The sequence below is a fragment of the Alosa alosa genome, chromosome 17 (assembly GCF_017589495.1).
Source record: "Alosa alosa isolate M-15738 ecotype Scorff River chromosome 17, AALO_Geno_1.1, whole genome shotgun sequence".
In the NCBI taxonomy this organism is placed as follows: domain Eukaryota; kingdom Metazoa; phylum Chordata; class Actinopteri; order Clupeiformes; family Clupeidae; genus Alosa; species Alosa alosa.
This window is the reverse complement of record NC_063205.1, coordinates 16,160,591-16,184,934: the sequence shown is the minus strand read 5'-3', so window position 1 is coordinate 16,184,934 and position 24,344 is coordinate 16,160,591. Positions and strand designations below refer to the sequence as shown.

The 24,344-nt window shown below is 50.8% G+C and overlaps 2 protein-coding genes across 2 annotated transcripts in view; one reads left to right on the top strand and one right to left on the bottom strand.

Annotated features, from left to right (window-relative positions):
* Nucleotides 1-7,125, top strand: part of LOC125310521 (dynein axonemal heavy chain 6-like) — a 51,595-nt gene extending 44,470 nt beyond the window's left edge. Inside the window, 13 exon segments of the mRNA XM_048268027.1 lie at nt 552-640; nt 1,242-1,388; nt 1,856-1,994; nt 2,401-2,445; nt 2,448-2,516; nt 2,667-2,788; nt 3,071-3,200; nt 3,695-3,822; nt 4,013-4,198; nt 4,626-4,698; nt 4,932-5,083; nt 5,493-5,715; nt 6,889-7,125. Of these exon segments, the coding sequence (XP_048123984.1) occupies nt 552-640; nt 1,242-1,388; nt 1,856-1,994; nt 2,401-2,445; nt 2,448-2,516; nt 2,667-2,788; nt 3,071-3,200; nt 3,695-3,822; nt 4,013-4,198; nt 4,626-4,698; nt 4,932-5,083; nt 5,493-5,715; nt 6,889-6,992 (1,607 nt within the window). The 3' untranslated portion in view covers nt 6,993-7,125.
* A 1,278-nt stretch (nt 7,126-8,403) lies between these two features.
* The window catches only part of kmt2e (lysine (K)-specific methyltransferase 2E), a 34,699-nt gene continuing 18,758 nt past the window's right edge, over nt 8,404-24,344 (bottom strand). Inside the window, 27 exon segments of the mRNA XM_048268814.1 lie at nt 8,404-9,058; nt 9,061-9,189; nt 9,191-9,481; nt 9,484-10,032; nt 10,354-10,439; nt 10,573-10,661; nt 10,968-11,257; nt 11,476-12,120; nt 12,274-12,330; nt 12,460-12,541; nt 12,589-12,745; nt 12,992-13,142; nt 13,439-13,741; nt 14,346-14,723; nt 14,989-15,113; nt 16,916-16,919; nt 17,845-17,943; nt 18,829-19,102; nt 19,402-19,511; nt 19,640-19,757; nt 19,923-20,053; nt 20,289-20,489; nt 20,839-20,877; nt 21,042-21,220; nt 22,386-22,437; nt 22,440-22,524; nt 23,540-23,763. Coding sequence (XP_048124771.1) covers nt 8,903-9,058; nt 9,061-9,189; nt 9,191-9,481; nt 9,484-10,032; nt 10,354-10,439; nt 10,573-10,661; nt 10,968-11,257; nt 11,476-12,120; nt 12,274-12,330; nt 12,460-12,541; nt 12,589-12,745; nt 12,992-13,142; nt 13,439-13,741; nt 14,346-14,723; nt 14,989-15,113; nt 16,916-16,919; nt 17,845-17,943; nt 18,829-19,102; nt 19,402-19,511; nt 19,640-19,757; nt 19,923-20,053; nt 20,289-20,489; nt 20,839-20,877; nt 21,042-21,220; nt 22,386-22,437; nt 22,440-22,524; nt 23,540-23,763 — 5,004 coding nt within the window. The 3' untranslated portion in view covers nt 8,404-8,902.

The window sequence follows — 24,344 nt, the reverse complement described above, 5'->3', positions numbered from 1 at the left end:
AGCAAAAGGGGAGAGCGTGCCCAGTGAATCACCACACAGGACGTAGAAACCAAATAGCTGGTTTTGACTGGCATGTAGGGCTGCGTGATTTGGGGAAAATATCTATTTGCGATTTTTCTGACAGATATTGCAATTGCGATTAGGAAAATATTGTATTATATTGTAATCTATTGTGTTGTGATTTGGCATGTTGTTTTTGAAAGTCAAGCTTCAGTTCAATATGGCAAATTTGACTTTACGTTGGGCCACTGATTGGTGAGGATGCCTAGTGTTCCTGTTAGATGAGCTTCATTGTCTGTCACAAGGAGGATGACATGAATATAAAAATCATAGATGTGATGAGATTACCGATTGGGACAGAGTTGCGAGCTGCACGTGTAATTGCAGGCTTTAAGTTTAGCTAATTGCATTAATTCATGTTGCGATTTCGATTAAAAATCAATTAACTGTGCAGCCCTACCGGCATGGGCACAATTATTGTTGTTATTGTTGTTGTAATTATTAGACACACACCTTATTGAGTGGTGGAGTGCTCTTACCCCCCTGTCCAGGAACGGAGATCCACAACAACTTCCGGCTCTTCCTCAGCTCCATGCCTACCAGAGTGTTCCCTGTGACCGTCCTGCAGAACTCAGTCAAGGTAACACACTAGACCGATCTAGATTCCGCCGAATCACTGTACTAACACAAATCCAGTTCTGAGCCACACGTTTGAGTTCATATCAATCAGAAATCAGAAAACAAAGCCAAATGTTGTCTGTAATAACTGTAATTGTAATTGTTATCCCATATAGGGCAGCCGTGGCCTACTGGTTAGCACTTCGGACTTGGAACCGGAGGGTTGACGGTTCGAACCCCGACCAGTAGGCACGGCTGAAGTGCCCTTGAGCAAGGCACCTCCTCACTGCTCCCCGAGCGCCGCTGTTGTTGCAGGCAGCTCACTGTACCGGGATTAGTGTGTGCTTCACCTCACTGTGTGTTCACTGTGTGCTGAGTGTGTTTCACTAATTCACAGATTGGGATAAATGCAGAGACCAAATTTCCCTCACGGGATCAAAAGAGTATATATACTTATACTTATACGTTGTGTTCAGCGCATAGATTTATGTGAACATATTCCGTCAGGACACTGTATTCCTTAAACATATTATTTGCAACAAAGAACTGAAAAATGCAGTTTTGTAGTTTGTAGTTTTTTTGCAGATATGTACAGTATGTTAGTTACTATTGTGCTATTTCAGGTCACTAATGAACCTCCCAAAGGCCTTCGGGCCAACGTGCGTCGAGCGTTTACTGAGATCACTCCCAGCTTCTTTGAGGAGCACATCCTGGGCCGCAAGTGGAGGAAGATCATCTTTGGGGTCTGCTTCTTCCACGCCATCATTCAGGTGTGTCTGGCTCTCGCAGGCCTACGAAGCCGATTTCTCTTTCCTCACTCTTTTTAATCAGAGAGGACAGTGAAGAGTGACAGGAAGTGAGTGGAAAAGAGAGATGGGGTGGGGTCGGGAAATGGCCACGGGTCAGATTCGAACCTTGGTCCTTCCCTGTGTGCACTTTAACATGTGTTATAGATTCTGCTGCTGCCATAGCCCCCCTTAATCAATTCATTTTCACAGTTCTAGATACACAGTGTTTATTGTCTGTGTCTTTACTACATATCAATTAATATTACTGTAAATTACTGTAACTATAAATATGGTTTTAATGTTAATTGTTGAAAAGAAGATTGTCTTACATTTCAGAGCTGCACGTCCCAAATGACATTAGACCTACTTATGCGTTAGTGACACATACTGTACATGGCTGTTTGTTTTGAAACATTTTTTTTCTCTTGTGTGTTTCTCTGTCTCTACAGGAGAGGAAGAAGTTTGGTCCCCTGGGCTGGAACATCCGGTACGAGTTTAACGACAGTGACCGCGAATGTGCGCTGCTCAACCTCAACCTGTACTGCCAGGCCGGACATATCCCCTGGGACGCCCTCATCTACATCACAGGTACACAAGTACAGGATTTACTGTATGTGAGGCATGTCCACACTGACTCAATTTTTCACAAAGATATCTGTTTCTCGAGGTTACCGAGTACTGTCGGTACGGAAAATATCCTTGTAAACATTACGTTATTTCTCCTCTGTATATGTGTTTATGAGTGTGCATGTGCATGTGTATGCTATGCGTGATTTCATGTGAATTTACTTTTGTATTATATGTGTGTGTGTGTGTGTGTGTGTGTGTGTGTGTGTGTGTGTGTGTGTGTGTGTGTGTAATTTCATGCATTGTGTATTTAACTGTGTGTGTGTGTGTGTGTGTGTGTGTGTGTGTGTGTGTGTGTGTGTATTCTCCCAGGTGAATTTAACTGTGTGGTGTGTGTGTGTGTGTGTGTGTTTGTGTATTCTCCCAGGTGAATCCACGCACGGTTTTTGGTCCTACCACTCATGGGATCAGGATGATGGACCATCCTCAAGCACTTTTTTGGTCCTAACACTCTGGCTGATGAATACACCTACTCTGAATCAGGTACAGGACACAAGCGCGCACACACACACACACACACACACACACACACACACACACACACACACACACACACACACACAGGTAGCGAGAGAGCTTGACTTGCTGTATTTTGACTGACCACTTGCTTGCTCTCTTCACTGCTCTTGGCAGGAATCTACTACGCTCTTGCCTCGGACAGTCTCTCGGAATACAGGAGGTACATAGAGAACCTGCCCCTTATCGACAACCCCGAGATCTTTGGCATGCACGAGAACGCCAACCTGGCCTTCCAGGTCTGTTCCACCCCTCACTTACACTTACACTCTGTCACTCAATTGTGGATCCTCTTATGCTGTCACACCACAGAGAGCCGAGTAAATTAAGTCAAAAATGCAAAATTCACAAAGACAAAGATTTAGATTTTTGACCCCTACTTCAGTGACGGGGAGGTTAAAACCATGGAACTTCTCATGTCCTGAGAACAGTATCTCTCTCTCTCTCTCTCTCTCTCTCTCTCTCTCTCTCTCTCTCTCACACACACTCTCTCTCTGACGCTGTCCATTGTCCCTCTACAGCGGCAGGAAACGATGACCCTCATCAACACCATCCTGGAGGTACAGCCACGCTCCTCGGCCGGGGGTGGTGGCAAGAGCACAGACGAGATCGTGCACGAGCTGGCCGAGTCCATCCTGGCCAAGATACCAGGTTAGCACGGACACAGACTGGACTGGTCAAATGTGGCCGTGGTTAGATTAGGGGACATTGGTGGAGCAGCTGCAGTGTTAGCGTCCTACAATCCAGTCTGTATTGCTTTAGAGGAAATTGCCTGCTAAATAATGGTCACTTTACTTTCACTTTTACTTTAGTCCAACATGACATACTTCTAAGCGGTCAGTGTATCAGCGATGTTGTTAATTTGTCACTTGCTTGGGCATTTCACTGTGAAACGAGGCTCATTACGACCTCATCATCATACAGTGTACTGTATGTATCATATTAAATATTATTAAATGAGCAGTATACTGTATAGGCGATATGTACACTCTTAAAACAATTGTGTTGTCCCTATCTGGACATAGAGATGTGTTAAAAAACAACACAAGTTGTGTTATTTCCAAAACATTCATTTTAAGAGTGTAGTAATATGCAAACAGCAATTCTAGCAAAGAGCTCTCCCTCTCTCTCTCCATCTCGGTCAGTGGGTTTGGACATGGAGGAGGCTGAAAATAGCCTGTTTGAGCGAGACGCCAGTGGCCGGCTGAACTCTCTCACCATCGTGCTCGGACAGGAAATGGACCGCTTCAACAACCTGCTGCGGGTGCTCAGGGTGAGCTACAGTGGACAAAAAAACACAAACACACACACACTCACACTGTTAAATCAGCCCCCAGAACAGAACTGTTTTAAAGTTGCATTCTAATATTGTATCAGTGTTACACACTCACATCTGTATTTCTGAACCTGAAGTCTCTCTATTCACTTTCACCCGTCTTTGTACTGTAAACCCTGTTCTGTAGACGTCTCTGAACACTCTCCAGAAGGCCATAGCGGGGTTGGTGGTGATGTCGGAGGAGATGGAGCGCATCTACAACAGCTTCCTGAACAACCAGGTGCCGGACCACTGGGCCAACTCGGCCTACCCGTCCCTCAAGCCTCTGGGCAGCTGGGTAAAGGACCTGACCCTCCGCACCTCCTTCATCGAGGTGAGGCCCTCATTCACTACTGTTTCTGGCACTGAATTGCAAGTTCATCCTGCTGTATTTAAGGGTGAGAGTCGACAAATTTTATCCAATACACTTTCTGTCAACACACAGCTTCTTGTGCAGCGAAAGGAAGGAGTGTAATTTCATAGGCTGTCGACTTGAAAGCAAATACCTTTCTCCAGAATGCCAAACCCTACTTTTAAATGTCTAGTCTTGACATTTGCCCTAAATAATTGATTCATCCATTAACCTTACATTTTTTTACGATATCCTGTCACCTGAACAGTGAGCTAGGATGAGACACTATGTTGAAAGATGTAATGCTCAAGTAGTTATGATGGAATGGACAGCTCTTGATATCTTGTTATTATCTAGTTGTTTAGCATTTTAGTCACCATGTCATTTTGCTCCCCCGTTTCCCCTGCAGAACTGGATCATGCGGGGCCAGCCCAAATCCTTCTGGATCTCCGGACTCTTCTTCCCCCAAGGCTTCCTCACAGGCACGTACAGCACCAGGACTCGACCGTCAGCACCTAGCTGTGTCAAACTCACCACGGTGAAGTTCAGCTAGTTTTACCCTCGACTTCACCACCAGTACCCTCGACTTCACCACCAGTACCCTCGACTTCACCACCAGTACCCTCGACTTCACCACCAGTACCCTCGACTTCTCCACCAGTACCCTCGACTTCACCACCAGTACCCTTGACTTGTCTGTCCTTTTTCTTTCCAGGAGCTCTGCAGAACCATGCTCGCAAGTACAACCTTCCCATCGACGAGCTCAACTTCTGCTTCAACATGGTGCCTGTCTACCGGGACCAGGCGCTGGTGGCTGAGCAGCAGAAAGGGTTAGCGGCTGGCGCAGAGCTGGACATGGACCACGAGGTGAGACCAGACAGGGGTTGGGGGAGGGGGGTCAGGGTTAGGAGTTCCATACAAGTTAGACCTCTGAGGCTCCTTTGTTCCTGGATTAGCAGTATATTTATCACCGGGAATCGTCATAGTAAGTTGTAACATTTTGAACAGAAGAGCTTTGTTGTTGGTGGCATGGCCGGATTTAATTAAATTCCAAAAAGAAATCAAAGACAGTGGTTCCGAATGGAGATGTGCTGGGTATCTCAACCCTGCTGCCTGTCCTGGGGAACCTGGCCAGGCAAAGGGTGAGTGGACAGGCAGGAATGTAGGAGTCTCCGCACAGAATGGAGACGACCTGGACTTAAGTTTTAAATAGACTGTTGGTGCATACATTTGCATGACTCGTCTTAACTGCATGTTGCTCACCTGGTTGCCATAGCTACCCACGGTGAAGGACGGCGTGTTGGTCCACGGCATGTTCATGGACGCCAGCCGCTGGGACGATAAGGAGATGGTGATCCAGGACGCCTTGAATCGGGAGATGAACGCCATGCTGCCCGTGGTGCACTTTGAGCCGCAGCAAAACTACGTGCCCGACGACTCCTTGTACCATGCGCCGCTCTACAAAACCTCCATCAGGGCAGGGACCCTCTCCACCACAGGTACCCCCCCTGTCAACATTTCTGTTGTATTCTCAACTGTAAGAATTGTATTCTTCTGAATTGTATCAAGTTTAATTTCCTGTATTATACACTATACTAAGTACGGTGTATACCAGCGGTTCCCAAACTTTTTTCCCCGCGGACCACCTTTTACATCCTGACTCGGCTCGCGTACCCCCACCACCCGACACATAAAAACGCAACACATTCTATTGACGCATTCCAGGCATCATGTTTAATTAGCCGCCCTACATGATAACAAAATCAAAATGTGCAACTTGTCTATGAGCTTGCACGCTAAAAAACAGTGTGGAGAACATTAGACTGGTTAGATAGCACCTCACTGCAAACCATGCACTGTGGATTTGGGTAGTCGGTCTCCCAATCCACGTGAAGCCTAGCCTTTCGTTTTCTTCAGTCTTTTCTGTCTCGTCTTTTCTTTTATCCCCCTGCTCTCCACTTCCACCTTCATCATTCTGCCCCCCCATCCCATCGTTACCGGTCTCCTGCTCTGTTTCTCTCGCTTCTCCTCTTCGATCGCTTTAATTAGGCCATTTGGACAGTGTCCCTGTTTTCAGACAGTTTTCCATGTTTGCGTAGCCTTCTACCCAGCCTATATTTCCACGAAACTAATGAGTCAGGTATTCTGGCTGCCCGCAAGAAATCATGTGCATTGTGGGTAGCTTATTTTTTTATGAAAACATATCCTACTATAGAGTTTACAAATGATTTTCTTTAATTTAACGTTTCCATATCATTATAACCAGATTCAAAATTATTTATTATTTATGAATTAATTCGATTATTAATTATTTAATCATTTTTAACACCGTTCCAACATTGCCCTTTTCATCTCGTGTACCCCCTAGTGGCAGCTCGTACCACAGTTTGGGAATCCCTGGTGTATACTATAGACCCTTTCAACAATAAAAACAAAAACAATGCTTGAACGTTCTATTCGGGCCCCAATCTACTTCCTCTGCATTAAGATAACATATGGAATGTTAAAAAGGAAGTCTTGTGGGGCCAACTATGGTGATAATGGAACTCTCTTGAAAGGGTGTGTGTATGTATGTCACAAATGCAATGTCTGCTAGGCAAACTTAGACATACAGACACTGACATTAGTGGTCAATGTGACTCTAATGGTCATCCACTCGTCTCTCCTCTCAGGTCACTCCACCAACTTTGTCATCACGGTGATGCTGCCCTCCAACCGACCCAGTGACTACTGGATCTCCAAAGCCTCTGCATTGCTATGCCAACTCAATGAGTAATGCGTCGCCTGGGCTGCCTTACTCTATTACTCTATACTCGATTATATCCTCAAGGCCTTATTTTGCTTTTGTACTTTTGGCCACTGTACATTTCCACTGCAACTGTTGATTAAATTACACTGCTAATCATGAACAGTTTGGGTTTGTGTGTGTGTGTGTGTGTTCTGCTAAGGTTTGTTTCAGTTAATAACCATTACTACTGGGCTTACGTGCACACTCACACACATGCAGGCATGTACCCGCACACAAAGCCACACACACAATCGCAAGTCAGCAGGCACACACATACACAAGAGAGCCAATATGGTATAAAACTGTCATTACAGTGATTTATTATAATGAACCATGAAAATAGCCAACCAGTGCTGTGTCTGAGAGTCGCTCTCCACACATACGCACACGCACACACTCACACATACACACACGCACGCACACACACACAGAGAAATAAAAAAGACAAAATATAATAGTCCAGAGAGGAGGAAATTAAAACAAAAACAAAATAAAAATAGTGCTACGGTCACAGAAACATTCAGCTTTTGCCAAGAGAGCACTCTATTTACAACCTTATTCCAAAATGGGCATGGGAGGCGAATTGTACAAGCAATAGAAAAGAAAGAGAGAGGAAGCGAATATTTACAACCTGTTTCTGGAGTAAAGCCGGAGTAAAACACCCTATACAATTAAATTACACTTTCTACAAATAACCATTGATATTCAAAAATAAACCGCTGATGACCAGGCTAGCCGGGACCCCTTGGCCACACACACTCACACGCACACACACACACGGTGGTGGGCCGCGCCAAGCAGACCGCTGCACTGCATGCCCTCTTCAGCCTGAAATCCTCCCCCTCCAACTCATACACACACACACACACACACACACAGACACACAGACGTAATTGTTGCCACACATTCACCTCACTGACAAACATGCACACACAAACACACACACACTCTCTCTCTCTCAAGTGCATTCACTAGGGGCAGTGAAGCGGCCTACCACTAAGTTCTTCCTTTGAATCTCTACAGCGGTGAGCAGATTTTTTTTTTTCTTGTTACATAAGGAATAAAAAAAATAATCGTTCTGTATTTTTTTACTCTTTACAAAAAGCTGTTTTTTCCTTTAACTCTTTCGCTATAATGAGCCACTAGATAAAACTAAACGGTGCAGACATAAAGACATGAAGGAGGGGTGGGGTGGGAAAAGACGGGTCACAGGGGGGAGGGGCTTTTAGGTTGGAATGTCCATCAATACAGAAAGTGCAGGGGGTGGGGGTCGCTAGACAAACAAGGGAGACACAGAGCTAGAACTCTCCACCAAAGAGGAAGATATTACAAAAATAAAACAAAGTCAAAAAGACAAAGAGTAAAACCCTGAAAAGGACACTGGAAGGTTATCAGGGATAAGGTGGGGGAGGGAGGATAGCATCGGGGAGGGGGAAGGGGGGGTGGGGAGTTAAATCGTCCACCTTCATATTACACCTCATTTAAGTCTCTGGAGATTGCTTCAACAGTTTTTTTTTGTCTTAGTTACTGTCCATGTATACTGTGTGTGTGCGCGCATGTGTATGTCTGTGTGTTTTGTTTTCTTCTTTGTTTAGTCAGGGTATCCTTTTTCACCGTTTCTCCTCCTCCTGACCTCCTCGTTCTCTCCGCGGATGTTTTTCTGTCGGCTGTCGTGGTCAGGAACATTAGAAAATATTTACAGAAGGGGGTAGGGGCAAGGTGCACGGGCGCTATGGTACACAAGTGTGACAGCCCGTCTCGCTCTCTTTCTTTCTTACTCTCTCTCTCTCCCTCTCTCTTTGTGAGTCTATAGGCTGGTTAGAGAAGGACATTGGTTAGGGGCTGGGTGAGGGAGCGAGTCGAGTTGAGGGGGTGGGGGGGCCTCGTCTGTGATGCAGTCAGTGCCACCCTGTGCCCATGTACCCGGTGCTGTGGAAGGGGGGCGCCCCTGGCGCCGGTGCTCCCCGCGCTGCTCCGCTGATCTGGGGGGCAGCCTGCGCAGTCTGAGAGGGGGGCGGCGGAGGCGGCGGTGGGGGGAGCACAGTCTGCTGGTGGGGGTAGAGGCGGAGACCCACAGGAGGGGGTTGCTGGGTGCCGCCGGGTGCTGCAGGAGCGGGGCCTGGAAGCCGCCGAGCGTCTGGTACGGGTGGACAGGGGGCGCTGCCGACGACGGGGCAGGGGGGTGGAGGTGGGGGCGGAGGAGGGGGCGGCCCTTGCTGCTGCTGCTGCTGCTGCTGCTGCTGTTTGAGGGCCAGCAGGCCGGCTTGCACGGGCTGGGGCTGGCCGGCTTGGCCCTGTGGGGGCGGCGGAGGGGGTGGCGGCGCGGAGCTGAGCAGCTGCACCTGGTGCTGCTGGATCGACGTCGGCGGCGGCTGCATGTTGACGTGCAGGAGGGCGGGCCCGGGCTGCTGGGGGTGCGGGGGTGGGGGCGGGGGAGGGGGCGGCGCAGCGGCGGCCGCCGCCTGGTGCAGCGTGCATCGTGGTGCGACTGCAGCAGCGGCTGCGAGCCCGGCGGCGGCGCAAACGGCGGAGGGGGAGGCGGCGCCACCACCGCCACCCCGGGCTGGAAGGCCTGGAAGGACGCTGCTACCGCCGGGGCGCTCTGGACCGGGAAGTAGGCCGCCGAGGCCGGGGGCGCCGGAGGAGGAGGTGGTGGGGGAGGCGGCGGCACGCTCTGGGGGCCGCTGTACTGGGCGAAGGCTACTGCGGCGGCCGCCGCACCCGCGGGCCCCACATTCGGAGCCGGGGCCTGGGCTTGGCCGGGTGGCGGGGCCGCGTGGAAGGAGCGCTGGCCGCGGTAGGGGGAGCCCTGGGCCTGCGGTAGCGTCTTCGGGGAGTGCAGGAGCGACGAGGGGGGTCCCGCGTAGTGGACCTGGGGGGCCGGCGACGGGAGCATCCTGCTCGGGGTGAGCGGCGCCGGCTTCGACGCGGCCGTCTTGGAGCCACTGGCCTGCTGGGGAGCGGACCGGGACGGGGTGTCGGACTCCTCCTCCTTAAGTGGACGAGCGCTGGGCCCAGGGGAACACGGCTGGAGGAGAGAGAGAGAGGGGACTTTAATATCCATTTCACAGATCAGAACACAGTATAAACTACTTGCATTAAAACCATGTACAACAACTGTACCTGTATTGTATTGTATAGTATTATAGAGAGCCAAAGAGAGAGACTTCGTTAACTATTGCTTTCTGCAGCCACACTGTGCCACATTTATAATCAGAGTAGCAGCTGCCAGAGATTATGTCTTATTTTTAGCTTGCCAATGAATTTATTTTGTGTGCACATGAAAATGTGTGTGTGTGAGTGTGTGTGTGTAAGTGTGTGTGTGAGTGTATGAGTGTGTAAGGCTCACCGGGTGTGTAGAGGGACTCTTGCAGCTCTTGGGAGAGGGACAGTCCCTCACAGGTGCTCCTTCACCACTCTCTGCCTCTGCGCCATCTGTAGATCACACACAAACAAACTCTTCACATTCCTTGCAAGACGATGAGGGGAGGAGGGGGATCTGAAAGTACTGTGTGTGTGTGTGTGTGTGTGTGTGTGTGTAAAATCTGCAGATAGAGTGTTGGGTTACCAGCATCCTTGTCCTTGCGATGGTCACTTAGCAACAGGGCTCTGTGGTAGCAGCGCTCTCTGGCCTGTTCCACTGATGTAGATGACGTCCTGAGAGAGAGAGAGAGAGAGAGAGAGAGAGAGAGAGAGAGAGAGAGAGAGAGAGGAAGAGAGAGAGAGAGAGAGAGAGAGAGAGGAGAGAGAGAGGAGAGAGAGAGAGGAAGAGAGAGAGAGAGAGAGAGGAAGAGAGAGAGAGAGAGAGAGAAGAGAGAGAGAAATCTATAAAATCCGTCCGAAACAGATTTATCTAGATTAGATTTATCGCCAATAGATAAAAACTCCATCACTGTGGGAACTAGCATTAACCCTGAGGAAGTGCATCTTTGGATTATGGGGAGGGGGGACAGGAGGACTCACCACTGTCCTTCTCCGCCCTCTCTCTCCCCCTGGGCTGGGGCGTCGCCTCCCTCCTCGCTGGGCTGGGTGGGTGTGACCACCGGAGTCGGCTGCTGTTGCTGCTGCAGTGGTTGCTGCTGCTGCTGCTGCTGTGGCGGAGGTGGTGGCGGCTGCTCAGGGGCAGTCTCCATAGCGAAGGTGGAAAACATTTCCACAGGTGGCGCCGTGGACACCGGGGAGCTGCACTCGGCCTTGGAGCCGCCGCTGCGCCGTGCCTCGCGCTGCCTCTTCCTGTACTCCAGCAAAGACACCTGGGAAATGTAGGAACATGCATTAATAATCTACGTAGTTCATTCATTCCACAAGACAAGACATGCCAGAATAATCATTATTTGGGGGATGAGCAGGTCATTATTGAAGACCATTCTCTTCAGGTTCTCCACTGATAAATACTTCACTAACCGACAACTGACCATTAACGGGCTGCCTTGCACCGTGAGCAGCAGCAGATGAGTGAAGGCATCCTCACCTTTTTCTTGGGTGGGGGGTTCTGGGCGCTGCCCCCTCCCTCCCCACTGCTGTCTGCGCTGAGCGAGCGGCTAAAGCCCAGCTGCCCGCCCTCCTCGCCGCAGGGGTAGAAGGGCGCTGCCTCGCTGAAGGCTGCGGGCACTGCAACAGCAGTGACCACCGTGGCGGCGGCGTTGGGCCCTGGCATGGGCACCGGCACGGGAACGGTCACAGGCACAGGCACGGCTCCTGGCCCCGAGGCGTCGGGCCTGAAGGCGCACATCTCCAGCGTGTGGGAGGGCGTCAGGTCGCGCAGGTTGGAGTTGATGGGCGAGAAGGAGAGGCCACCACTGGCCCCAGCTCCTCCTCCTCCACCGCCGCCGCCGCGCTCGGGGCTCTTCATCCAGGGCGGGTACGCCGAGGCCGAGGTCGGGGTGTCCGACAGCTGGAGGGCCTCGCTGCTGCTGCTGCTGCTGCTGCCGCCGTCGGCGGACGCCTCCGCTCCCTCGTCGGTGGACGGCGCTGCTGCTGCTGCCGCCGGGTCCTGGGACTCTGGAGAGGGGCTCTGGGCACCAGAGGGCTTCAGGTCCAGGGTAGCGACGGCGGCGTCAGGGAGGACGGTGGGACGCACCGTTGGAGACGAGAGCAGCGATGGGGCACGTTCAACCTGATCACACACACACAGGGTTGCTCAACAACTGCATACACATACACTACATCAGGTCATAGTCTATGTATTGTCAAACAGTGGCTAGCTAGAAGGTCCCACTGATATTGATAAAGCTCTCAGGACAACAAAGAGACTTCCAGTGGAACTTACCTCTTGAGTACTGGATCTCCGGCTGCCCTCAGGGGAGCTGTCCTGCGACCCCTCATTCTGACACACACACACACAAAAATAAATTAGACTCCCATCTCCTCACCTCTCACTGTATTGTACAGGGTAAGCAGGATTTGTGTGTGTGTGTGTGTGTGTGTGTGTGTGTGTGTGTGTGTGTCTTCTTACCTCCTGTGGCAGGTTGAAGGGGTGTGTCGCCCCGCGGGTGTGTGTGTGCCAGTTCGCCAGGCATTGCCGGGGTGCAGCGCTGCTTGGTGGGCGCAGGGGAAGGCTCTGGACCAGCCGTGGAGTGCACGCCTGTGAGGAGGCGTGGCCAGGAGAAGGGGCGTGCCCGGCATCTCCAGCAGGTCCACCCGGGTGGGCGTGGCACAAGGAGAGCCGTAAGGGGTGGAGCTCTCCGACATGCAGGCGTCCAGCGGACACAAGCGCCGTTTCTTAAGAGGGGTGGGCAACTCTGCAGGAGGGGAGGGAGGAAAGGAGGGAGGAAGGAAAGACAAAGAAAGAAAGAAAGAAAGAAAGAAGGAAGGAAAGGCAGAAAAGAAAGACAGAAAAAGACGGAGAGAAAGGAATGGCGAGTGGGGGGAGAAACACAAGAAGAAAAAAAAAACAACAGTTATTACACACACAAACCGTTACCTCATACACAGACACAGCTTTACGAACACATTGACCCTGTTGCGGAGTGTGTGTCTTGTCTCACCTGGTAGGGTGCAGCTGCCGTTGAAGGGGAGCGGGCTGTCGGAGTCTCCGTTGAGCGGGGGGCTGAGGGGGCCCTCGCCGGACATCATGAGGGCCGACTGGCTGGCCGGGCTGGTCGAACCCTCCTCCTCTAGCGCCTGCTTCAGCCAGCGCTGCACACAGAGGAAACAAGAATGAGCTACAGCAAACACATGCACGCACGCACACACACTCTTCCACCGAGGCAGACTGCTCTCCTAAAACATGAGCCTCCAACCTAAAGTTTAATGGACTCTAATGGACCCGAACATGCTACAAGTTAACTAAAGACATGCTGCAGCAAATGCCTTGCCTCACTCACCTACACACATACACACTTTATGGGCATTCGTGCATCTTTTAACCATCTACTACTGAATAGACGCCGGTGTATTTGACCAGCACTGGGCGTTTGGCCAGTTAGCCGCACCTTCTTGCAGGAGCCGGTGGTGGGGCGCCTCGGCAGCTCAGCGGCGAGCCGCCGGGCCAGTGGGCAGCTTCCCTGGGGGGATGGGGCTCGGTGGGAGGAAGGCCGGGCGGAGAAGCGCACGTAGTGCTTGGGCGTGGTGTAGACGTGCGGGCTGAGTGCCAGGCCCGGCAGCGAGTTGAGCTGCGTGGCCAGCACCTCGGGGTCGCTGCTGATGCGCAGCGGGCGGTCAGCGGGCGGGCGGGGAGGGCGCGGGGCGCCGACGCTCCCTGCTTCGCACCCCATCCACTCACTCACTAAGTGCTGCTGATAGAGGGAAGGAGAGAGAGAGAGAGAGAGAGAGAGAAAAACAGATAGAATAGAGGAAAAAGGGGGGGAAAGAGAGAGTATTAGTACAGAAGCACTCTCACTCACTCGTATCTCTGTTCCAATGAGCATCAGACATATGAAGGGGTTTTCCCATGCTGCCTTGCGCGCAAATTTTATTCACGCTGCTAGGTAGCCTGGATTCCATGGACTTCGTTTTCACCTCAACGGAGGAACAAATCACAGAACAGAGGGGGGACAGCAAGACAGCAATTCTTGAATTTCCCCTTGAGGATCAATAAAGTATCTATCTATCTATCTATCTATGACGATGACGACACACAACGAAGTGGCTATGAGCTACGTACAGACGCATGCGCATTGGCGCCCAATAAACGGCTCTGGGTATTCGTAAACCACGTTTCAAATACGAGAAAATGAACCTGTAGTTCCCAGACCCCATCTCAATGAGATGAGGTCTGACGTTAGCCAGGCAACACTACTCCACTACTGTGAATGCATGCGATGCTGTTATTTGTCTTTCAACAGTTGGATGATGATGCCTTGATGCGTGTGCTTGGACTCTGGTCATTCCTCTCCTTACCTTTTTTGTTTTGGGATACTTGTTGCCGTGGCGCGGCGTCGGGGCGGGTGAGCCGCTGTGGGGCGGGCTGGCGTCGGGCGTGCGCTGGGGCAGAGCGGCGCCGTCGGGCTCCGAGATGGCAGCGCTCGCAGTGCTGGCACCGGAGCCATCGGGGGCGTCGCTGGCGTCGGCGGCCAGTGGCTCCAGGGGGTCGGCGGGCGAGCCGGGCTGCAGGTCCGAGCAGGTGCTGATGGTGCGGGCGCGGCGACGCTGCTGCCCGATGTGGGTGCGCCCGCGCGAGAAGGACTTGCGCTGCTTGTTGCGGCTGACCTTGGCTGCCGTTGCCCCGACGGTCACAGGCTTCATGATTGGCTCCTCCTTCACGCTCTCGCACAGGGGCTGCAGACACACAGGCGTGGGGACACGGTCAACATCTGTGTGTGTGTGTGAGATGCTGAGCTTGGTTGAGCGGGGCTGTGGTTACATTTGCACATTAGATTGTTCCACATTCTTTGTGCATTTGGACATACTAAAAGTCACAAGGGCATGTTGAGGTGCATGTGTTCGAGGAGAAAGCATGTTGTTACACTACAGGCTGTGTCATAGGACTGTCAGAACTCAGACGTGTGTGTGTGTGTGTGTGTGTGTGTGTGTGTGTGTGTACCTGTAGCATGGAGGGGGACTCAGCCTCGGGTGTTTCAGGCGGCTCCTCCTTGATGTCGCTGCGTGTGCCCGGCTCCGTCTTGGTGCCCTTGGTGCCGCTTCTGCGGCTCCAGGGCCTGCTCGCCGCTTCTCCACACACACTCCATCACACACACACACGCCTGCAGGATGGCCTCCATCACACACACACACGCTCCTCACACGGTCTGGACACACACACACACACACAGAGGGAGAGAAAAAGGACAGATAGTGAGTAAATGCAGCAGTGTTGACACACAGAGATGAGCAAATGTGATCAGGGGTGACGCAGAAGCACTCAGGCACTCAGCAGGACACCCAAAACAGAGTCAAGCCCCTGAGCAGCAGTAGCAGCAAACAGACCAGACCAACTCTCCCCTGGTCCTCCTGGCTAAAGCAAAGCCCCACTCCCACCACACTCCCCCTTAGAAGCACAAGTGCTGAAGGACACTTGAGGGATAGTCGACGCAATCCACCACTAGTCCCTCAATCACAGTCCCAAACACACTGAGGCCATAGTCAGAAGTCCGAAAGACAGACTGACATTTGGGGGCCATCTTAGGAGAGGCAGAGGGGGTGAACTAAACCAAAGTCCTTTTAGGCAAGTCCCTCCACTCGGCGGCCATATTGCAACGCTTTTTGGGCACTCGTAGGGCATCCTATTCAGCAGAAATGCACGTGCGCAAGGCTTCACGACACCAATCTTGCTCCAGCGGCGAGATCACAACACATGATTGGCACGGTGTCTTCACAACACACCATATGATTGGCTCAATGTATTCACGTGTCGGCGTTTTGCCGAGGAAGGGGTGGGATATGTGTAGACAACGGCCATATTGGCGTGACAAACTAGCCCCATGCATTTCTATGGAGTATTTTTTGAGTGCTGTGTCCCCACATTAGAAAGTCTCTGACTAAACCACTCCAAGCCTGCGCGTGGTACCGTAGGGGAGGCACTGGGGCACCTCTTCTGACTCTTAGGCTATACGATATGACCTACTGAGCATTAATGTGGGTACAACTGCTGTTTAACCCCCACATTGGCAGAACAAAGAGCTCGAGTGAATTCTATTTTGGCTAGGCTTCCTGGTTCCCTTCCAAATTCTCACAACTGCACTAAATGACTGTACACACACACACACACACACCTATAAATTACTGTCAGCCTTCAAACCAAAGGTAACTGGTTAATCAATTATCAGATACTAAGCTTCTAGAATCTGGAACAGCCTCAGCTGCACCCTGGCAACTCTTGCGACATCTAAGCATCTAAACAACAGCAGACCTGCTGCATCACAATTCTACAGCACCAGGGAATTGCAAGAAGCTTAAGAGATGACTCACAAAGACAGGCCAAAAGACTAATAGATCAAGTCAATGCATAACAATCTCTGAGCTCTGTGTATGTGCGTGTGTGTGTACACAAAGGCAGTAAGCCTAAGCATGTTTCTATTTGGTGCCAATCCCACTGGACCTGGATGACGGAGTTCCTACAGTTGATTGTACCTTGGCAGAGTACACACACACACACACACACACACACACACCTCCCTCTCCCACAACCTGGCAATAACTATGCCTGTCCGCCAGCCAGAAACTTGACTCAGCATTTTACACCTCGGAAGCAAGCTGACAACAGGGTAATTTCTAGCGCTCCTGTATGTGTGTGTATGTGTATGTGTGTGTGTGTGTGGGTGGGTGGGTGTGCGTGTGTGAGAGAGACCTAATCTCAACAGGACGCAAAGCTCCAACAGGGAGAGGGGTTGGAGAGTAATTAGCTGTGCTCTAGCTGTCACTATGGGAGGGAGGGTTGCTCAGATTCAGGGCTTCCAGCACTCACACACCACCACCACCCCCGCTTGGTGTGTGTCCAGATAACGAGGGTCAGCTGCTCCCGAGGGCCCTGCCTTTCTGCAGAGGAGCCCAGAGCCACACAGAGAAAAATCACTAAATACACTACAGTGAGGATGAGTTAAACCTAATGAGCCCAAACAGAAAACATGCAGCAGGTTGGGAATACACATCTCCCACAGGCCAGCACAGAGAGAGGGAAAGGGCAGGTTTGAGCAGAGAGACAGAGAGGAGAGAGAGAGAGAGGAGAGAGGAGAGAGAGAGAGAGAGAGACAGAGAGGAGAGAGGAGAGAGAGAGAGAGGAGAGAGGAGAGAGAGAGACAGGGAGGAGGGAGAGAGAGAGACAGAGAGACAGAGAGGAGAGAGGAGAGAGAGAAAGACAGAGAGAGAGAGAGAGAGAGAGAGAGAGAGAGAGAGAGAGAGACAGAGAGAGAGAGAGAGAGAGAGAGAGACAGAGAGAGGGAGGGAGGAGAGAGAGAGAGAGAGAGAGGAGGGAGGGAGAGAGAGAGAGAGAGAGAGAGAGAGAGAGAGAGATGGAGAGGGGAGGTGTTAGAAGAGTTAAATCAAGGGGTGGCAATCAAGCACAGGAGGGTAACATTAGACAGTGGGACAACACCATATAGAGCAGCGAAACTGTGTGAATGCGAGACAAGCCAAGGCAGGCCAGACAATATACACTACGGACATTCAGCAGCAACACAAGCAGCAGCAGCAGCAGCGGAACTGATCAAGATGGGTTGTGAAAGGGATGGTTCACATGACCAGGAGTGTGTGCATGTCAATGAGTGGATTTGTGTAGACTGGTACAAGAGTCTGCTTGTGGAATAGAGCTCTCCTCAGCATCCATTTTGGAGGTTGGTGAGTGGACATTCACCACTTCCCCCATGCTGATGGAGGGGCATTTACAGGTCTGGGCAGGGCAAAAAGGCGAGGCAAGGGCACAGGTTGGCTGGGAGGTTTGGGTGAGGGGGGCACACACACTTACCATCTTCTTCCTCCTTTCAGCAATCTGCTCCTCAGATTCCATCTCTACTTCATTGCTAACGGAGGTTTTCTCTTCTAAATCCTCAATTAACTCGGGATCCTGTAAGAGGGGGGAGAGGGCCATGGCTTTTAACCAGCTCACTGGTAACCAGCAGTCTGACTACAGACCAGAAGACCGCAGAAGGGGTGGGGGGTGGAGGGGGGGGCTAGGTAGGGCGGAGAAGGAAGAAGAGGGAAAGCGAGAGGACAGGCCAGTTGTGTGTGTGTGTGTGTGTGTGTGTGTGTGTGTGGCAGGAACGGGGGTAGGTTGGGGTGGAGTGAACGACCAAGTTAGGGCTCCAAGCTAAGGTGTGTGTGTGTTCAGTGACAGAGCTCAGTCCTGGACAGAAGCATCTCTGACAGCCTACTCTCTTTCCTCCAGTTCCAGCTTCTGTTCCTCCAGGTCCACTGCTCAACATGGACACACCCATGGCACAGCTCATGACACACCCTTGACAAGTTGAGTGTGATAAGAGACATGGAAGTACATGAAAGTGTGAGTGTGTGTGAGTGTGTGTGCAAGTGTGTGCGAGTGTGTGAATGCGTGCGAGTGTGTGAATGCGTGCGAGTGTGTGAATGCGTATGAGAGATTGTGAATGTGTGTGAGTGTGTCAGGGTGCAGGCAGGGAGGGAACTCAGAGTAGGGGGTGAGGGGTGAGAAAAGGATGAAGGAACAAATGACTGATGAACTGACAAAGAGTCAGATAATGAAAGATACATGCATCAATAAAAAGAAAAGTGACCAAATCCATGCAATGACATTTCCAAATAGAAAATTGACACATCTGAATGACTGCTGTGATGAATTTCAAATCAAATCAAGAGAGAGACATGGACTACTACACATGAAACACTGAGCTGCAGGTGGTTCTACTCATGATTGCTTTCACATGTCTGTGTGCCATCAGTCTTGGCGTGTGTGTGCGTGTGTGTGTGTGTGTATTACCTGGTTGTTGGAGATGGACAGGCGCAGTGGCGAGAGCTTCCTCTGCTTGGGGTCGCCCAGGTTCTTGGCCTTGGCTCCGGCCTCGCCGTCCAGCATCAGGTTCTGGTTCTGACCACTGTCTTCGCGCTCGCGGACCAACGGCTCCTTGTCCTTGCGTCCGCCACGCCGGCGCCGTGAGTCCGCCCCGCCGCCCAGGTTCTCCGTGGGCTCCAGGTTGTGCTTGAGGACCGGACACTCGTGGTTCTTCACACACGCACAGTCCACCTTGTATTTACTGCAGTGGGCAGAGAGGGAGAGAGACAGTTAGGAGCTGGCTGAGTGCATGTCAAATAGCTAGTGTGCATAAGCAGCCTTTCCTGGATTTGTACAAATGGTCTAAAAGCAAATGGTTTCGTCTCCAATAGTGTGCTGTTGTGTTTTGGGTTGTGTGCTGCTATGGTTTTGACATGTACAGTACAGTACACACACACACACACACACACACTTTAAGGTGAGGTAAATGCTAAAATAAAAATGCATGTGCACATAAAAATGCATCTATGACATATCTGTGTGTGTGTGCAAGATACTCACCAGCTGCCATAGTCATAGTCGAATCCTATGGTGATCTCACTGCCTTTACTGATGTGCCTCAGTGAGTAGATGTACAAATGCAGCATGCCGTCCTCGATAACGTGACGCACCTGCAGAGGAGAGAGACAGGTGAGGATCCACATGAACAACCCAAGGCAGAAACACAGTCTCTGTGTGTGTGTGTGTGTGTGTGTGTGTGTGTGTGTGTGTGTGTGTGTGTGTGTGTGTGTGTGTGTACCTCAGCGTTGGGGGTGCAGGAGCGGCGTATGAATCGTGCATCGTTGCCAAAGTTGCGTGCGTCCACACACATCTCCAGGCCATCAAACTTGGAGTAGAACAATACAAATGGGTACGGCCTGCAGATACAACAAAAGATAATCATTAGTGGTAGAAACAGGAGAGACAGAAAGGTAACAGAAAACAGGAGAACAGACTGGACTCCATGAAGAAAAGAGTCACAGGAACCAAGGGGCCGTCACTCAACCACACGTCTGCGCGCGCACGCACACACACACACTTACCTCTTAAAGAAGTAACCGTTGGCTTCAAACTGCTGGCGCAGCATGAACTTGCCCCTGTACTCAATGATGAGTGAATCTGGCACCAGGTCCCGCACAGCCTTCAGAATGCGCTTGTTCTTCTGCACCTGGCTCTGGTGGGGCCACACAGGGAGAAAGGACATGGAGGTGAGTGTGTGACTCGGAGTGAGTGAGTGTGTGTGTATGTGTATATATATATCTGTGCATGCTGTATGATATACTGCACATACATGATAAACATAGTAAAGGTGTATGTGTATTTATTGGTGTGTGTGCTCAAGTGCATGGTACAATAAAACCTGTGTGAGTTTGCATGGTTTGTGTGCCACAAATGTGTGTGTGTATTACCTCCACGGGAGGCTTGAAGCTGGCGGTGTGTGTGTTGTAGGCGAGTGTCTTGACGTGGCTGGCCTCCTTGATGCGCAGCAGCGTCTGCACGTCCTCGCTGTACTGGTTGCTGCTGGCCTCCTCGTAACGCTCCATCCACACCTTCATCTTGCTCTCCCACAGCGACGGAGACTCAGTCGGGTCCACGTCAGGGGCCGAACCCTGCCAAGCAACACACACACACGTCAGGTGATGGACATACACACACTCACTCATCAGGTAATGGACATACACAAGTTGATGAATATGTACACCCACACATCTGAGATAAATGTACACATATAGACACAAATAATAGACATATACCATCACAGACAAAGAATTCTCCAGGCTATATTATTTATATGTATATACATAAACAAATATATGCATAACGTATAGAAGGCCATATTAATGTGTGCTAATGTGTATATACCAACATATGGCCTGAGCATATGGATAATAAATGTATGGCCTGCTAGCACAGCCTCTGGGGAGTTCAGGGTTAATTAGACTTGAGGGAATTCCTCACCTTTACTCGGGAAGACTTCCGTGAACCCTCCCGGAAGGCCTGCAGAAAACACACACACACAAACAAACAGATTTGTCAGAAGAGTAATACACTCACATCAATGAACAAGAGCCATTACTAAAAGGTAAACATATTTGTCAAAAACTTGATACAAATTCTTGTAAACGTGACACAAAATGGCGTCAGGTGTGTGGCAGTCGCACCTTTTTAGCGCGAGCCGTGGCGGGCGGCTCCTTGTCGCCACTCCTCTTGCGCTTCTTCTCGACCTGCTTGTTGCCCAGGCGACTGGTGGTGAGCGTCAGGCTGGTGGGCGTGTGCTGGAAGGCCGAGTATAACTCCAGCGGGACCTCGTCTCCGCTCTCCGTGGCGCTGGTGTCCCCATCTGCACGCGCGCACACACGCACACACGCACACACACACGCGACCGTTAGCCATCTGACAATATTCACCTTCATCATCTCCCAAGTCATGACAAGAAGAAATTAAATTCTCGGTCATGCTGACAGCAGTTCAAAACCACAGAAACACAGACAAGGCTAGAAAGCAGGCTGAGTATCCTGTTTGACATTGCTGCAGGCCAGGCAGTTCTACAGGATAACCAGCAGGTGGCAGTGCGCAACAGGAGCTTGGACGCTGTGCTTGGCCAGGCTGACTGGCACGCAGTTCACTGGCTGCCCACCCTTCCCTGACATTACTAGTGTGTGCATGTGCGCACGCGTGTGTGTGAGTGTGAGCGTGTGTCTGACTCTACTGGCCTAAACACTCCGGCTGGATAATATGTAGCCAGTTCCAAGAATACATTTTGAGCTGAGTGATTGATAACCTAGTGTGTTTGAGGGGCTTCAAGAATGGTAGTTTAATATTTAACCGACACAGTTAGTTATTCTTAGTGCTTCGGCCCATGTGGTCAAGAAGGTCATCAGGTCAGGTTAGCTGGAAGAGCAGCCCCTGGCTGATCCAACGTCATATGGACATGTACGGCATTATAACACTGTTTGCTTATCATGGTATCAGTTAGCTCACAACACCGTTTGTTTATCATGGTATCAGCTAGCTCATAACACCGTTTGTTTATCATGGTATCAGTTAGCTCCTCCATACAGGACCATTGCATTGCTGGTGGCTGTTATTTTGCTCATAGTGTGGGAAGGGCTGGTTGAATTCAGGAATGAGGAAAATGAACTAGTGCATCAGAGGCACTGGCATTGTTCTTGTATAAACTAACAACAAGTCATCAGCATGAAAGATAGCTGCTTTTCATGTTGTCATAAATCACAAGCTGCCTACGCCTCACTTTTATGTTCATCAACAGTAAGGCTCCACTGGTGGACGCATGGCTCAGGTAAAAAAAAAGGTCAATTGCACATTGCAGCAGTTTAATGTTTACTGCGGGACGAATCTGTGAACGCATTATACTCACGTCACTATGTTTAGATACTGCATAAGGAAGTTATGGAGGGAGGTGTGTGTGTGTGTGTGTGTGTGTGTGTGTGTGTGTGTGTGTGTGTGTGTGTGTGTGTGTGTGTGTGTATTGACTATTGACTGACCTGACATGTTCGCACCTCCTTGCCGTCTGGGATGTGCTGCGGTCGATGTCCAGGGTCAATGTGCTGGCAGCGCCGCGACAGGTACGTCTCTGGGATGTGCTGCCGGTCGATGCCCATGCAGTCAATGTGCTGCCACACACTGCACACACACAGCATGGTGGAGGAGGAGGAGGAGGAGGTGAGTGTGTGTGAGAGAGAGAGAAGAAAGAAAGAGAGAGAGAGAGAGAGAGAGAGAGAGAGAGAGAGAGAGCGAGAGAGAGAGAGAGAGAGAGAGAGCGAGAGAGAGAGAGAGAGAGAAAGAAAGAAAGAGAGAGAGAGAGAGCATGAAAAAAAAAATCAAATCAAACATATTACACTGGGCTCTTTCTAAAAAAAATCTTCGCATTTTGTTCTACACTCTCTGGTGCCAGTCAGTGCATTCTGTCAGCTAGTCAACCCACTTTTCCTGCATTTCTGAACGAAAGAGTCGGGCCATTTGTAAATACAGAATGTGGGCTATCGGTCACGCCGTGGTTGGCTTATCAGAAGCGCGAGGCTGCCGAGAGTAACTGTGTGACGTGTGCTTTGACAGCAGATAACCGCACTGGACAGTTCACAGACACTAAAACTAAGCGTACCATATCACACATATACACACAATCCTGATTCCTTGGTTCCACCATAATATACAGCTTCTGCTCCTTCTAAAGTAAAGTGACTGGTATTTAGTACTCGCTTTTGTCCAAAGCGAAACAAACTTGTCACAGCGGGTTCAGGAATCGAACCCAGGCCATCCGCTGGTCAGACAGCCACACAGCCACTCCCCCATACCTACTTCTCGTCCATTTATTATGCCTACATACCACGACTCATGCCTCTCTCAGCATGCCTCGAGTTTCAATGTCCAATCTCTTCCTTGTTGCCCATTTCAATACAGCCAGTTTCTATCTTTGGCTATTTCTTTCAACCCTTCTCAACAGCTCGCCAAAGCATAACACGACCTCATTCTCACGTGCCCAATCGTTACTTAGTATCTTTACTATTCTTGTCTGTTCCTCACTCCCCACCCACCAAAAAAAGCCATAACTCTGCTCAATCTGATCCATCCATCCACAAGCTGTGGACCCAACCCTCCTCTCTCTACAGGCAATGTGTCCAGTGGCTTGGCACCTCACCTGCACTTGTCGCAGCAGATCATGTAGCCGTCGTCGTGCGTGAAGCCGCAGATGCACCGGGTGATGTCGGCCCCGTAGCTGCCGTCCTCGGAGGTGCTGAGCGTGGTGCCGCGCGACGCCTCGTCCTGTGCCCCCAGCAGGAGTCCGTCGCCCGGGCGGATCAGCACCGCCGGAGGGGGCGAGGCGGGGGGCGTGGGCGGGGGACGCGCCCCATAGTTGTGGTCCTGCCACCCAGAAAAAAAAAAGTATGGAGAGGGTGGAGAGAGAGAGAGAGAGAGAGAGAGAGAGAGAGAGAGAGAGAGAGAGAGAGAGAGAGAGAGAGAGAGAGAGAGACAGACAGACAGACAGACAGACAGACAGACAGACAGACAGACAGACAGACAGGTAGAGAGAGAAAGGAACATGGGTTAATATCCACATTCATACTACTCATGTCAAAGTAGTTGCAACTTGACATGTACTAGGTGAGGTGAGAGGGGAAACGAAGACAGTAGCTTAATGACTTGTTCTTGTCAGTGAGGAGGAGGTGGCTTGCTTCTGCACATGTGCAGAAAGACTGAAGGAGTAGATAGTGAGAGAGAGAAAGAGAAAGAGGGAAGGGGGGGATCCTCCAGCCCTTAACTGGTTCAGACTCTTATATCAAAGTGTGACAGTTAAAAAGGGTCCTGAAAGCAGAAGTAAAAAGGGAAAGACCAAGTGAGAGGAGAGGAGAGGAGAGAGAGTGTGCAAGAGACAGACACAGAAACACAGCAAACTAGAAAGAAAACCAGTGCTGTGTAAAAAGCTTAAAAGGGTGTACTGAGTA